This window comes from Marmota marmota, unplaced genomic scaffold (assembly GCF_001458135.2).
Source record: "Marmota marmota marmota unplaced genomic scaffold, marMar, whole genome shotgun sequence".
Lineage (NCBI taxonomy): Eukaryota > Metazoa > Chordata > Mammalia > Rodentia > Sciuridae > Marmota > Marmota marmota.
This window is the reverse complement of record NW_026000242.1, coordinates 5306118-5321305: the sequence shown is the minus strand read 5'-3', so window position 1 is coordinate 5321305 and position 15188 is coordinate 5306118. Positions and strand designations below refer to the sequence as shown.

The 15188-nt window shown below is 56.3% G+C and overlaps 1 protein-coding gene and 1 long non-coding RNA gene across 8 annotated transcripts in view; one reads left to right on the top strand and one right to left on the bottom strand.

The window, feature by feature from the left end:
• Positions 1–15182, bottom strand: part of Bcl9l (BCL9 like) — a 27850-nt gene extending 12668 nt beyond the window's left edge. For 2 of the 6 annotated variants that reach the window (XM_015489766.2, XM_048795811.1), the window contains exons 1-2: positions 14805–15182; positions 8409–8466 (exon numbers count right to left, since the gene is read on the bottom strand). Coding sequence is in view for 1 of the 6 variants with exons in the window: in XM_048795809.1 (XP_048651766.1) it covers positions 7602–7714 (113 nt within the window). In the remaining 5 variants the exon portion in view is untranslated. Of the gene's footprint in view, positions 1–7601; positions 8164–8408; positions 8467–9604; positions 9693–14804 lie in introns of those variants that run through there. The other 4 variants (XM_015489768.2, XM_015489770.2, XM_015489767.2 and 1 more) reach the window with 3 other exon arrangements.
• LOC107145795 overlaps positions 14541–15188 on the top strand; it is a 4266-nt gene continuing 3618 nt past the window's right edge. For both annotated transcript variants that reach the window (XR_007344539.1, XR_001503959.2), the window contains exon 1: positions 14541–14857. This is a non-coding gene — a long non-coding RNA (uncharacterized LOC107145795). The remainder of the gene's footprint in view (positions 14858–15188) is intronic.

Genomic DNA, 15188 nt, shown 5'->3' with positions numbered 1-15188 from the left:
TCGAGGCCTAGCCCGTGCCCATCCCAGCAGGCCCGGGCGGGCAGCGAGAGGCCTGGCGGGGCCCCGGGGCTGCAGCTGGGCTCTTCTGGAGACCAGTAACGCTGGCTCAGATTCCTCCCCGACCGCAAGAATGCAGGAGCCTCCCCTCCCCCCGCCCTGCACCCCCACCCCGCCCCCTTCGGCAGAGCCCCAGCGGAGAGGCAGAGCGAGCAAGCGACAGAGCCAGCGAGGCAGCGAGCAGGGAGCAGGAGGAGGACAGGGCTGCAGCGTGGTTCTTCACTGCCTGCGCGCGCGCGGACAGACACACCGACGAGTCCCGCGAGGGGCTTTGCGCGCGCCGGCCGGCGGCGGGCTCTTGGCGCGGTGGGGCTGGGGCTCAGAGACCCACAAGTACCCGAACTCTGACTCACACTCTCACAGCTCACACGTGGACAGGGAGACAAAGACACGCACGGAGCCCAGGAAACTAGAGGCGCGCTCACGGCCAGCCCGTGGAAGTATGCGGGAGGCCCCAGCAGCGCTGCTGGGACAGGAGCCACCGACCACTGTGGAGCGCACAGACACCGGGCCGCCAGCGAGCCGAGTGGGAGCTCAAGGACTCATTGAGCAGATGAGAAGACTGAGGCCCCGCTAAGAGGGAGCCATAGAAAGTTGAGCTTTACAGTCACAAAGAAACACACAGGGCCATAGATACACCAACAAACAGACTTAGACAAACACAGACGCCTCACCCAACCACCCCCTGCTCGGTCCCCTCCCCCTCCTTAAGCAGCAGATCCCGGTAAAAGGTGGGGGAGGGAAGGGGAGGAGTCTTGGCCTCAGGAGCGTAGTCCGGTGACAGGCCCTACCAGACACACCCGTGCACACTCCCGCAGCTCCCTGTGTGGCTGCGGGAACCTAGTCTGGGACCTCGGGTGGAGGGGGCCCCACCCGCCACCCTGTGGGAGTCTAACCCTAACTTCACCCAAGAACATATAGACTTTCCCACTCCAGCCGTACCTCTAGAGAGAAAGGCTCCTCAGGGAAGGTTCCAAAGTCCATAGCCAGGCTGGGAAGAAAACCCACCCCCACCCTGGCGCCTAAGCCCCCATCACAACCAGGGAAAAGCAGAAGCAGAAGTCACTGGAGACACCTGGGCTTAGGGATGGGCCTATGGTTGAAAGGTATTCCAGGCTCTCACCTCACCCCCTGGTGGATTTTCAAAACTACCCCATTTCACAATGAGGAAACTGAGGTCTGGGGTAAGGAAATAATTTGCTTTTGGTTCAGGTGACAGCATTGGTACAGGACCCCAGGCACTGCTTTGTCACCTGGGAGCCATGACTGTTCATCTGAGCCTACACCAGATAAGCGGACTTACTACATTCCAGTTGCTGTGTCCCATCCAGTGTAAGGGGGTCAGGGTAGGGCAAAGGCCACCCACTAACTTCTATTAACAACCTCAAAATTTGGGAACCTGTAATATTTGTAGAGGAGCTGGTAGAAAATTAGTCCTCTCCAGTGGCCCCAGTGAGGCTAAGGCTCCTCTCCAGAAGATTCTTTGAGTTGCCCTCTCCTCTAGGCCTCCACTCCCTGCTCCCACCCAGCCCCAGTGCGAGCTGAGTCAAGCACGGATGAGTCAGGACTTTCCCATCTCACACCTCCCCCCTCAACCCCTCAGGAGTTGGCCCCAGCTCCCAAAGACCCCCTCCTCCTTCACACAGTCCCAGAAGACACTGGGAAGACCTGGCCAGGGAAGGCAGGAGAGCTGATTCCTGGTGGGAGGTTTTTAAACAATGAAGGGGCCTTCCTAGCAGTAGGTCTGGAGCCCCTGAGACAGTGAAAAGAAAGGAAGGGAACTCTGGGAACGGTCACTTTTGGGCAATAGGGTGGGGGGAGGCGACGTGTGCTCACAAACAGGGAGCAGGTGCAAGTCACCTGAGTGAAAGGCCAGTAGCATACCCAGAAAAATGTGCCTCCAGGCAAGATGGCTGAGAAAGCCTAAGATCACTGCCCTGGCTGTGTAACTAGAGGGTGGGAGCCAGCTGCCTAAGGGTCAAAATGGGCCTGACCCCAGGTAGAGGAGAGAAACCAGGAAGGCTCAGTGCCCAGAACCTCCAGGTGGATAGACTGCTAAAGGCAGGGCAGGCATTCACACACCAGCGGGAAATTGCTTGGTTGACCAACTGGCCTACAGGTCAGGGTCAGTCACATTGCCCTGCTGGAAATCACCCTCAGGCTGGAGATGCCCCTCACTGAGAAGTTAGAGCACTTGATCAGCATGCCCAAGGCCTAGGTTCCATCCTCAGCATCACAGAGGTGGGGGGAACACCCCAAAGAAGCAACCAGAAAATGCTTTGAAGGGACCATGTACCCACACACAGTGTGAAGGCACCTCTATAAGAGGAAAATGAGCACCTAGGAACCCCATGATGGGAAGAAGGATAGGGCCCTACTGAGGGCAACTGGGATGAGATCCTTGGCCTCTGGCTCAAGGAGATACAGCCCCCAAGACAAGTCCCCAAGTCTCCTTTCTCTTGGGTGTCAGGACTCCCTGGTCCTTAGACCTCTCCTCTACCACTCAGGTCACTTCCTCTTCCTGAGGTGGTGACTCAGCGGGGTGGGGAGGTCAAGGATTCATAGCCCAGCAGGAAATCTGCTCAAGGACCAAGGTGTTGCTCAGGGACCCTCTATATGGGGACTTCCAGGCTCTGAGGGCCTTCCCCTGGCTCTGGTTCCTTGCAACTTTCCCCATTTCCCCCCACACCCAGCTAAAGGAGACCATGCAAATCAACCATTTTTGCTTGGGAGGTTTTGCCTGGGAGTTTCCAGCCCCACTCCACCTATAGCCCCAGGGTAAGGTCAGGCAACTCTAACCCTGCAGAACCAAGGAAACTCCTGGTCCTAGACCCCTCCAGTCTGGGATCTTTGAACACAGTGCCTGGGGGAAGGCAGTTCTGCCCAAACTGGTCCACTGTCCCTTCTGGAGCCTGCAGGGACAAGTGGCATTGCCTGGACAGGCCTGAGGTCACCTCACTTCTCTTGGCTCCTTCAACCATTACCAGTGTAGCCAGGCCTGGGGAAGTAATCATGCCCTGGCAGAGGGGTGCCCCCAAAGACTGCTGCCCAATCCCTGGCTGTTCCTCCCCTTGAGGGGAGGGGTGGGGAGAGGGTGGGGGGCACAAGGAAACAAGACAGGGCAGGAAGCCCAGGCAGGCGGCGGGCACTCTGGGCCAGGCACAAACAGCCAACACAGGAAACCACAGCCCACCCCCGCCCACCCCACCCGCCCAAGGCTTTGGGAGAGAGGAGTGCCAAAAGCCTGGTACCCCAACAGAGGCCAGGGCCAGGGGTTAGCCCGGGGCAAGAGTTGTGTGCTAGGCTCTCTGTCACTCTCTACCTGGGGAGGGGGAGAAGAAGCCCAGCTGGCAGGGATGGTGCTGCCTCTTTAAATCCACCGAAATCCTGAGCTAGGCCCAACCCAGCTCTGGTTTCACAGGAAGGAAAGGAGCTCAGGAGCCAGTAAGGCAGGCGGTGGTAGCTGGAATTAGCCCCACCGGGCCCAAATATATCTGGTCTCCGCCTGCCACCCCATTGGCACTTCCTGCCCCCTGGCACCTGTACTAAATTGGGGGTGGGAGAGGGTCTAGGTGCTACTTCTACTCTGTGGGGGACCTGTATCTCAGGAGGTGGCCTCCTGTATGGTACACATGGGTGGGAGGTGACTTCACAAGCCTGGATTCTCAGAACAGGGAGAGAAGAGCAGGGACGCTCCCTGTGGCCATCACCTGGCTTCAGTCCTCCAAGGGGTTAATCTGGCCCCTGTTTAGGGGGGTAGGGGTGGCTGAGGAACCTCCTCCAAACTGCCTGGCTGCTCGGAACAATGGAGCCATTGTGGGAGGAGTGGAGTGCGGGCAGGCTGCTGGCACAGCCAGCGCACCATGGGGCGGGACCTCACCCAACGCCTGCCTGCCCGCCTGCCTGCCGGGCGGGCTCTGCTCTCTCCCCCAGGTACACATCCTTCCAGCACCCTCACCTTGCCTGCCTGGCCTAAACTCTTGGCACCAGCAGCACCTAGAGAGCTATTGAGTTCTGCCCACGTTGACATCCAGACTGCCATGACCCTCCAGGAAGCAGGGGCATGTGGGCCAGGACAGGGTGGGGGTGGGGTGATGAGACAGGATGTATGCCTGTGATCCTCCTGCAGGGGAGACAGGAAGGCCAAATGGGGTTTCTGGTGTCAGTCCTGGCACCCTCAGGCAAGAAGGGCTTTAGGGGATTGTAAGAACAGTGTCAGGCAGGGTCCCCTGCCCTCAGGCCTCCTTTTCCACACCTTTTCCATAAACCTGTACTCTGAGGTAGACTAGTGGCCTCCACAGCCTGGGATCCTGGTAGGCACCATGGTATAGTGGAATATGAACTGGCTTTGCAGTCAGGCAGACAGGGGCCAATCACACTCTATCCCTTCTGAGCTATGAGACCCTATCCATACCTTCATCCCTCCAAGCCTCATCTACAAAATGCAGATGAGTGTGTGAGTGTGTGAGTGTGTGTGTGCTGGTTGCTGGGGATCAAACCTAGGGCCTCGTACATGCTAAGCAAACACTCTACCACTGAGCTACATTCCCAACTCTGAAATGAAGATAAGTTTACAGAGTGAGATACGGTAGTGGAACTAACTAATAAAATAACTAAGATTCACTCAGAATCTCCTCTGACCATCAGGAGATGGTCTTTAATTTTTTAATTTTAATTTTAATTTAATCTCTTGCAATAGCACCCAAATACATGGGTATGTGGTAAAAGTAGGCACTGTCAAGATATTTGCCATTCTAGTATCCAAGTCAGCAAGGCCCATGAGCATCATATTAGTTTTACCGAGTACAAAGACTCAGCTTTTCCTCTGGTCTCCTTGACGAGGCCAGCTCCCTCTGCTACAATGCCCCTGGGCACCCCTAGGCTCACTGACATACTCAAACCCAAAGCAGGAACCCAGAGAGCAGCTGTGCACTCTCTTAGCCTCAGGTTCTTGTCTAAAACCCCAGGAGGCAAGTGAAGGGGATTTCCCTTCCACAATGACCAGCATCCCCTCCATCAAACACCCCTCTCCCTGCCTGACCCCTTGGTAATCCCCCTGCAGTGTTGGGCTGGGAGGAAACATGGCCTATTCACTCACCATGGGCTTCTTTAAAGAGTGGAGGGCCTGAGAGAAAGAAAAGGGCAATTGACAAGCAGTTCTGGAAACTAGGAGATCCAGGAAAAAGACCTGTTCTCTTCTAAGCTAGAGAGAGCTATACCTCTCAGGGTGGCCCCACAAGCTCCCAAAGGGTTAACAAGTTCCTAAAAATAACCTGCTCCCAGCAGGACCCGCTGATCAGAACCCTCCAGCCATCTGTTCCCATTTTCTCCTGTTCACATTGGAACATCTGAAACCAGCCCCAGAGCCCCAGCCCAATCCCAAAAATAGCCCCAGCCTGCCCAAGGAACAGGCCCCAGAGGCTGGGCACTGAAGGCATGGCCAGCCCAGCAGTGAGGCATGGCCCGTGCAGACAGTGATCTCTGACCACCCCCAACCCCTGGCTCATAGAAGAAGGAGATCCTCTCTATTCCAGAAGAAAGTAGGGAGCATAGCCAGGGGCTCTAGCTCATCTCTCTTGGTGCCAGACCAGAGAGGGCACCAGCCAGCAAACCTAGGCCTCAGACCCAGGTGCTTTGGTATCCCAGGCACTTCTGCCACATCTTAATCCCTAGATTTCCACCCATCTTTTTACATAGCTCCCCTCACTGTAAGTGACACTATCTACTCCAGGGCTCCTCAAGCAGAAGTTCCCAAGGCTCAGTCCCTCCACTACCCATTCCCATCCCAAGGCCTTTGGGAGCTCTGGGCACCCAGTGGCATTCTTTGCTCCAGGGCATACAGGCTAAGGCAAAACTAAATAACTTACTTTCTTTCTCTTTCTCTTTTGTTGCAGTACTGGGGATCAAACCCAAGGCCTCACATGTGCTAAGCAATGCTCTACCACTGAGCTACAACCTCCAGCCCTAAAGCAGGACTCTCTCCAGCATGGCCCACACTCCCCCACACAGCTCTGGGAGAATTTCTGGACACCACGGATGCTGATGACTCTGCTGCTTTCTGGACCTAAGGATACCCTTGACCCTCTGCAGCCAGCAGGTGCCAGGCATGCCCACTTGGGCTTCTCTATGCATACAGGCCCAGGCATTGCCCCTCCACACTCAAGAAAAAGAAAAATGCCCAGACAGGGAATCCAGGGAACCCTGAGACCTGAGGCAGGCCTAATAACCACCATCCATAGCACAGCTCCACACTACCACTCTTCTCCCCAAGGAAGGACCCTGACCCCTAGGCCAGGAAGGAGAGGAGGCAGCCATTGAAGTCATTTAAGGACTGAGTGTCTTGTTCAGCCAGATGAAAGAACAGAGCAGCAGGGGATGGATGGTGGGAGGGATGCTGAAGCTGAACAGGAGGAAACAGCCTGGGGGAGGGAGGGCTCAGCCCTGAAAAGTGTGGGGAGGTAGGGAGAAAGTCCATAGCTCCCTATCCTTCTCCAGGTCTCCTGGCCATCTGGAAACCTTGCAATCAAGGTGTCATCTGACATCAACAGTGGGGAAACTGAGGCAGCAAGAAGTTGTGTCTGGAATGGTATTAGAGTCGAGGACTCAGGAGTGCTGGAAAGTGCTGGAGGCCCATTCTCCAGCCTTCCCCTGCTAAAGCCCCTGGGAAGGTCAAGAGCTCCTGTGAAGAGTCTGGCAAATAACAAGGAAGGGGATCCCAAACATTTACTGAGCCTTCACTCAAGTCCTTCACTTGCCTTGTACAACTGAATCCTCAGAACAACTAGTAAAAAGTACTTATTAGTATCACTATTATTATTGTTATTACTACTACTACTAGGGAGACAGAGTCTTCTTATGTTTCCCAGGCTACCCTCAAACCTCTAGACTCAAGGGATCCTTTTACCTCAGCCTCTGAAGTAGTTGAGACCAAAAGCACAGGTCCCAATGCCTGGCCCTAGAAAGCAACTTTTATTATTCATATCTTACAGGTAAGAAAAGGGAGGAACAGGAAATTAAGGAGCTTGCCCAAGACATACAGCCCATAGTCAGAAGAGCTAGATGAACTTGGCAACTGGGTTCTTAACCAATGCACAATGCAGATGCGCCATGGTATCAGTCCTCCTGCTGCGATGGAAATAAGCGTTCCAGTCTCTCATCCTCATCCCACACACCCTCCCTCCGTTCCCCATGAGTCCAGGTCCAGCACTGGAGGTCACAGTTCCTGCCAGGGGAGGAGATCAAAGAAGCACTGTGCCTCACCCGCTCTACACAGGTGCCCTGCCTGGCCTAAGCTACCAGAGAGCAAAGTTCTTGGTACTAGCAGCAGCCCCGCCCACTCCAATCCGTTACCTCCTCACCCATCCAGGTCCCTAACAGTCAGCAAGGTCACAAGGCAAATTTCCAGGTCAACAGAACAGAATCCCTGCTGAGAGATGCCCTAGGCTAGAATGGAGTCTGAGGTCCCTCTCAAACCCAGGTAAGGGTCAAAGGTCAAGTTTGACCTGCCAGGGAAGGGTGGAGTTCAAGCCCTGCTCCGCACCCACCTGCTCAGCCACACCTGTCCACTGATCCCCACTTTTTTCATGGCCTGAGTTGAAAGCAAGTCCACTTCCTCCCTGTTCCATGGGGTAGTGGCCTCCAGCAGGGAAGGGGCCATTAGGTGAACGGACTAGAAGCCTCTCCTTCCTGAGGTCGGTCCAGGAGAAGCACCTCCCTATCCCTGGCTTCCTTTAGCTTTCCCTAGTCCAACAGGAGCCCACAGGAGTGTTTGTTATGAATTCAGGGAGTTGTTGCTAAGTAAGGAAGAAGGGGAGGGAGGGAGGCTGAGAGAGAGAACTATGTGTGTGTGTGTGTGTGTGTGTGCGCGCGCGCACGCGCGCACGAACACATGCTTGTACTTGTGCATGTGAGGTGCACCCACAGGGCCTGGGCAGCAGAAATCACACTGGGGTGGCTGGCAGTTTGACTGAGCCAGGAGAGGCCAAAGCCAGGGAGCGGGAAATCTACCTTGCCCTCCAGGGGGGCTGGGATGACTCTCCCACTTTCCCAGGGAAAGATGCAGCTTGGAATAGCACTGGCCCTTCACTGGAGTCCAGCTTTAACCCTTCCTGTCCCAGCCCTGCCCCCAATCCCTCCCAGTCCTAAGTTGAAGGCTATTTGCCCAATAGGAGCTAGAAAAGACCCCTCCTCTGGGAGGAAGGGAATGCAGGAGAAGGGGGGAGGCAGAAAGCCAGGAGATGGGAGCCCAAAAGACAAACTGCCAGGCAGGAGGCTAAGCCAGGATGCTGCAGCGGCTGCAGACACAGATCAGGGAGGCCAAAAAGGACACACAGAGCACATGGACCTCTCACCTCTGGAAAAGTATGTGTCGGGCTCAGGCTCAAGGGTGTGATCTGGGAAGGGGGCTCCCTGTGGAGAGAGGGTCACAGCTAGAAGCCCCAGACCAGCGATCCATGCCCCTGCTCCTCCCAGAACCCCAGCCCCAGCGCCCCCACAACATAAACATGTATACACGTACACACAGCCTGCAGCTCCAGGAAGTCTCTGTGCTGCTCAGAACCCCCACCCCCTAGGACTTCTGTGGACTGGCTGGGAGCCAAGCCTGACCCAGTTGCCCCACAACGCCACTCCCCTCCCTATCCTGGAAGCAGGAAAGGAGAAGCACTGGAAGACCTCAGAGCTCCCTGAGAGCTTGGCCCCACAGGGAGAGAGGAGAGGCGGAGGACTCCCACGACCTGGCCTGAGGACCTGGGGGAGGGAGGCCAGGGAGGCCTGAGGACCCTGGCTTCCAAAAGCAGCCACCCCCAGGTTACCCTATGTCAGGAAAAAGAATAGCTGCAGGGCCTATGTCCCTGTGTGGTCTCTTTGGCTACAACCCTGGTTCCCTGAAGACACAAAGTCCTGGGGACCTGGTCTGGGTGGGAGGGCCTGGGGTGAGCAGTTCAACAAAGGGGGCTGGGTGAAGCTCCCACAGTAGGCGGGAGGGAAGCTGGTGGCTGGGCTCAGTTTGTACTGGGGGTCAAAGGGGAGTTCTTTTCCGAAGAATTCTGGGAGAGACGCCAACTAGAGCAAGCTGCTAACCACCCCTCCCTCTCTCTTACTGCACTGGTGTGTGTGTGTGGGGGGGGGTCCCTGCCAACCAGACTTAACCCTCTCCAGCCTGTGTTGCTCCCAGGGCTGCTGGGAGGGGTCCTCTGGCTGGGCTCAGTTTTCAGTGTTAGGGGACCGGTAGCACAGGGCACAGGGCATCAGCCTATAAGAACACGGCTGGTTCCACATGGCCCCATCTGGCACCACCCTGTCCTACCAACACCTGGGTGACTTTTCTGGGCTCCTCTCCTGAAGGTGTCTGCGGTGACGTGTGTGTGTGCGTGTCTCAGAGACAGATTGAGAAACAAACTGAAAAGTCCTTGCCAAGGCCCTCCCCCTGCTGGGTCACTGAACACTGTGCCAACCTGTGCCTCTCCCCCTCCCTCCTTCCCACTGTGCCCTGGACCAGAGGCCACAGGGAGGGGGGTTAAAAGGAACAGCCTATCCTCATGCTCACCCCTGCTGCTGTCTCCACAGGTCTTCAAACCATACAAACAGCCCCTGCCTTGGCCCTCTTCTTCCTCCCTGGCTTGCCACATATACTTCTAGAGGAAAGCATTCAGTTATTGCCTGAGATTCCAGAATGGGAAACTGAGTCAGAACAAGGTTTCAGGGCTTCTAGAGCCCATATCCCACACAAATATAAATCCACCATCACCACCCTTGCTTTGCCCAAAAGAAACAAAAAATAGCTGGGCATGGTGGGCCTATACTTTCAGCGGCTCTGAGGCAGGAGGATCACAAGTTCAAAGCTAAACCTCAGCAACCAGGTGAGGCCCTAAGCAACTTGGCAAGAACCTGTCTCAAAATAAAAAAATATAAAATGGGATGGGGATGTGGCTCAGTGGTAAAGCACCCCTGGGTTTGATCCTCAGTACCAAAAAAGAAACAAACAAACAAAAAATAAAACCCTTGGGCCCTCCCCTCCTGCAGAACACAGTCTAACTGCAGTAGGAGGGAATGAGATAAAACATCAAGAAGGACTTCCCTGGATCAAGGATACAATAGCAGCTGGTCCCACCCCAAATGCCTGGGCCTGGATTCCATGGTCCTCTGTCTTTGGCTCAGGCTGAAAATATGAGTGTCTTATCTTATTTTGTTATTTGCCCCTAGCGGGGGAAATCAACTGTTCTGAACCTTAAATTTGCTACCAAGCTTGCAGTTTCCATCTGGTTGGCTGTTCCCTGTCCCCAATGAAGCAAATGCTCTTAGGGGTGAAGGGGTCACTCTCCTTTCCCTAGCCCTTTACTTTAGAGCACTGTTACACTGTAACTGCCACCACTGTATCCTTAGGACAAGAGGGTGGACTGGTGTTGTCAGGCCCCTGGCAGCAAAGGGCAGAGGGAGAGGGAAAAGGAGAAACTCCAGCTCTTGGCAAAAACCATTTATCCCAAAGTCTCCCCACTCCAAGGACCACAGAATTGCCAGAAGCCTCGGCCCTGCTCCAAGAAACCTCCCTATCAAAGGGCAGAGGACTCCATGTCCCAGGGAGCTGCAGGAGACCTGTGACTACACACCCCAGACATGTTCCCAGGGAGGGGGGAGATGCAAAGCACAGGAGTGAGTGTGTGAGCACAAGCACATGCACACATCGCAGACACACCCCAGCACACATTCCTCACAGATACCCCCAGATGCATGCAACCAGTAAACAGACACATTCAAAGTATCTCCTTATACCCCAAACTCTTCACAAGTAGCCCCTTAAGACCCACAGAGATGCCCAAATGTACAGACAGCTCAAGAGAGGTCAGGAAACATCCAGGATACTGGCCAGTCACACAGAACTGCCAACAGAAGATACACCTACTCTGGGATACACACACAGCCATATACACACAAAGTAATACATGGCCATGTGCTAGCACACAAACTCAAAGGAGCCACCACACAACGCACAGCGTGAAGTCAGATTAGAGGACAACCCCTGGGGGCGGGGGAGTTAGAGGGGGTGGAGAAGCACACAGGGATTTCAAAACAATCCTGGTTTCGAAATGCTAGAAATGCTGGATTCAGGGCCATTCCCAGTAGAGGCTGGGGGGTGGAGAGTGAGGGGGAGGGGAAGACAGGCTCGCCCAGGGCTACCAACCCTGGCAGGAGAAGACTGAGTCCCAGACCATTAGAAAGAGGGCCCAGAAAGAGACACCAAGGTTAGGAGGTACAGCCGGCCCAGAGCCAGACAGGGAGGGCCTGAGCTGCAGGACAGGAGACAAAGAAGGAGAGGCCTTGGCTCCTGCCACTGACAGTGGCAGTGACCACTTTCTCTACTCCAAGATAGCCTATGGCTCTGCTTCCCTGGCTGCTAGAAGAGCCCCAGTGTAGGCTGAAAACTAAGGGGTCAGAGAGGGTGGGGGGCAGCCCAGGCCTGCAGAGTTAGGCATCTTCCAGGACTCCACAAATTCAGGATAGGGTAAGGGACCAAGACTTCCCTATTCTCCACAAGAGGCCCCTAGGGGAGACTGAGGCAGGGAAACACAACATACCCCACACCCAGGAAGTTACCCCTCCCATGGCAGCCAGGATGCCCTTACTGCCCCTCCCCCAACCCCTAGGGAAAGTCAGCAGAGCTCACAGAGGGAGGGGGGAGAGGGGAGGTCAGGCCAGGCTGGAGGCGGGGCTGTAGAGGCCTGGCCCTGGCACCCAGCAGAGGAAATTCCAGGCTATAACTCCAGGCTGCCTTCAGGGCCGCCCATCCAAGTGACATGCAGCAGTTCAGCTGCTCCAAGGCTATGGCCTTCTTCACCTAGCCCCTCAGCCCATGACCCTGGCTATCCAGCTCTGAAGCCTCAGCTGTGGGGCTTAGAGGTTGGGACGTAGGAAAACTTAGCACTCCATGAAGAGATACTTAGCCGTGACAAGAGCCCTTGTGGTCCCTAGAGCCAATCTGAGTCTCTTTCCACAGACCCCTGGTGTGAATCTCCAGAGTAGCTATGGGTGGGCAGCTGTTGGGTCTGGCAGGCAGGGGCACAGATGCCAAGCTAGAGCAGCCAGGTGCTCAACAGGTTGAGCCAGTCCCTGGAACAGCCAGCCCCACCCCAGGGAGAGCGGGCTGGCAGAGGCTCCCTGCCTGCGGCACCCAGCCTGTAGCTGCTTCGCTCCCACAGCTGCCCACTTTCCCACGGTGCCATCCCCCTTTATTCATCCCTCACCCCTGGTCAGCAACAGAGCAGTGCCCAGGGTTCTGGTACAAGGAAGCAAGGGATGCCATTTTCCTGTCACCCTTGGGTGCCCAGGCTCTTGAGGTTCCTCACTATCAGCAACCAAAGAGCTTCAGGGAGAGTGAACACGGCATCAGGGCAGCAGGAACCCCACAGTGCCCTCCACCTCCTTGAGGGCCTCTTCTGATCCTGGGAAGACTGGACACAGACACCATGGCTCCCCAGAGCTGCCCCAGGGCGCTGGGACAGAACTTCAGCCTGCAGGCGCCAGAGGCGGTGTGTGGGGGGTGGTGTCCCAGCTTCTCCACTTAGACTCCCGGGAGAGAGCCTGTAGAGCTGGTGAGCACTGGCTCCCTCCACTCTTGCCAGAGCTGCTGCTGCCTGCAGCCCTTAGCACTTTCCTCCCACCACCCTCCAGGGCTCCCTGGAGCTCCATCCCAGCCACTCCCCCCAAAGGCAGGCAGCCCCCCCTTTACACAGCATCTCCTTTAATCTAAAGCAGGTGCCAGGCATTCCAGCCCTTGCTGAGTCGACACTGCCACCCGCTAGGCCTCTGCCCAGAAGGCTACTGCCCTGCCTGGTCATGGAAGTTGAGCCACGGGCCTAGAGCTCCTGCCTAACTCAGGTACCAGGTGGCAGGAACTAGCTAAGCAGAGTCATGGGTGCCCAATGCACTTTCAGCAAGCAAAATCACTGGTTTCCAAATTAGCACTGATGTGCTGAACCCCAGATTTCTGTGGCTGGACCACCAATCCTTCTTTAGGACCCTGCATATCTGCCCACTCCCAGATTTTCCACTCCAGTAATTAGAGACTTGTTCTGAGCTTTCCTATGGACCTCTAGAACCCATTTCCAGCTATAGGGCCCCTGCTACCTGGGGCACAAGAGTCACTCTGGACCCAAGATTATAGGTCTGCTGCCCTTCACCAGCACTTCTCCCAACATGAACCCGTATCCCAATTGGGGTAACTGAGAATCCCCTAGAAGGAAGTGGCCAAAAAGCTGGGCTTTCAGGTCTGGTCCTCCTAGGCCAAGGAGACAGATCACTTGGGGAAGGCAATGCCTTCCTTCCTAGTACCAGATCCCTGCCTCCCACTTTGCCCCTCACCTTCCTCTTCCAGGCTCACTCAGTCCTAAGGCTTCTATCAGCCAGGCCTCAGAACAGACATCAGGAAGACTGGGACTCAGCATGCTCTTCCCCTGGGGCCATGAAATCATGGTCCTGACCCAGAGAAGGCAGCCAAGCCTGTGCTGGGGGATAGCAGAGGAATCCCTGCCCTGAGGAAGTGGCTGCTCCTTGGAGAGTCAAGGAGATGGAAAGAAGAAGGAGAATGGAAGCCCTCACCACCCCAACCCCAGACCCAGGTATCTTTGAAAGAGCTGCTCAGAGACATTAGTGGGATTTTGGCAGATACAATGCAGACAGCCTTCCCAGGTAAATCAGTGTGCCAAGGTTAGGAGGGAAGGAAGGAAAAAGATCAAGGGGGCTGCAGAGACCCTTTCCCAGGGCTCAGGCACAAGTCCAGCTCACCTCTGTCAGAAGAACACCTTTCCTCCTGCAGCAGAGGCCCCCCAGACAGGGACACAGACACACACCCCAAGCAGCAGACAGACAGGAGGAGGAGGGAGGGAGGGGGTGTCAGAAAAACCCGGAAGGAAGGAAGCTGGACAGACAGACAGAAGCTGATCCTGGCTTCACTGCTCCAGGGAGACACCCTCCAGACTCCCAGACTTTAAGGGACATTCCCCTTCTCAGCCCCCAAGAGGGAGAAGGGGAGACCCGACTTCCCTGTTGCCTGAAACCAAATTCCAGCAGCCCTGAGGTAGTACTACCCATTTGGAAAAAGGCCTAAGTCTCACTTTTCTTCCTCACATTCTTCCCAAAGGCTTGTTTGGACCAAGGCAGGGGCCACCTCCCCTTAGCAGTACAGGGACACCTCCAAGGAACTGTGACTGCCCCACCCCCAGCCAAGCCCACAGCACTCAGAATCCTTGGCAGAGAAGGCTCCCCCAGACTCTGGGCTCCTGCTGCTCAAAGGCAGTGTCTGGGGGCAGAGGGTGACCCCAGCTCTCTCCAGCCCCAACCCATCTCCTTCTGGAAGCTCCCATCAGCCAAGGAAGAAGTGCTGGGGTGCTGGGACCCAGGGGGTTGTTGAGCCTGGGAGGGGGACTACATCTCCCAGAAGCCCCCAGGGCAGGGTTCGCTGCTCCAGCTGGCCCAAGGCCGGCCTTGTTCTCTATGCTAGGGTGGCAGGGTCCCCAGGCTGCCCCTAAGCCCTTCTCCCTATGCTTTGGGGCTGCCAACCTAATTGGGGGCCTACGAATAGCCTCCACTGACCCTGGGGGCGTCCCCCTCCCCTTGAACAGTCTGGGGGTGCGTGCCAGAAGGCAAGAAACAATCAGACTGTGTTTCCCCTCCCCGATTCAAACTGGATCTCCCTCCTCACGCTGCTGCTGACCTGCCATGACTTTCGCCCTAGCCCCCAGCCCACCCCTCACCTCGCGCGGGTCGGGGGTCCTCACGCCAGGCCGGAGCTGGAAGCCATGACCAGGTGAGGGTCGGAGGGTGGATTGGGGTCCTCCTGCTTGCCACTTGGACGTGCGGAGAGGGCGGGCAGGCGGTAATCTTTTGATCCTGGATGCCTTGATCTCAATACCAGCCCGGCCCGGGAGAGGGTATCCGGGGATCGCTGGGAGCCTGGGTTCCTGCCTCCCGACGGCGGAGCATGGTCGTGGGCGCCGGGCAGCGGCGGGAGAGGGTGCACACCCGCTCCGGCCGGGGCTCGGGGCTGGGGTCTCGGCCCCGAACCTCACGGCTCGGAGTCCTGCTCCAGCTCCTCCTCCCTTCCTTCCTTCCTTCCGTCCTTCCTTCCTTCCTTCTCC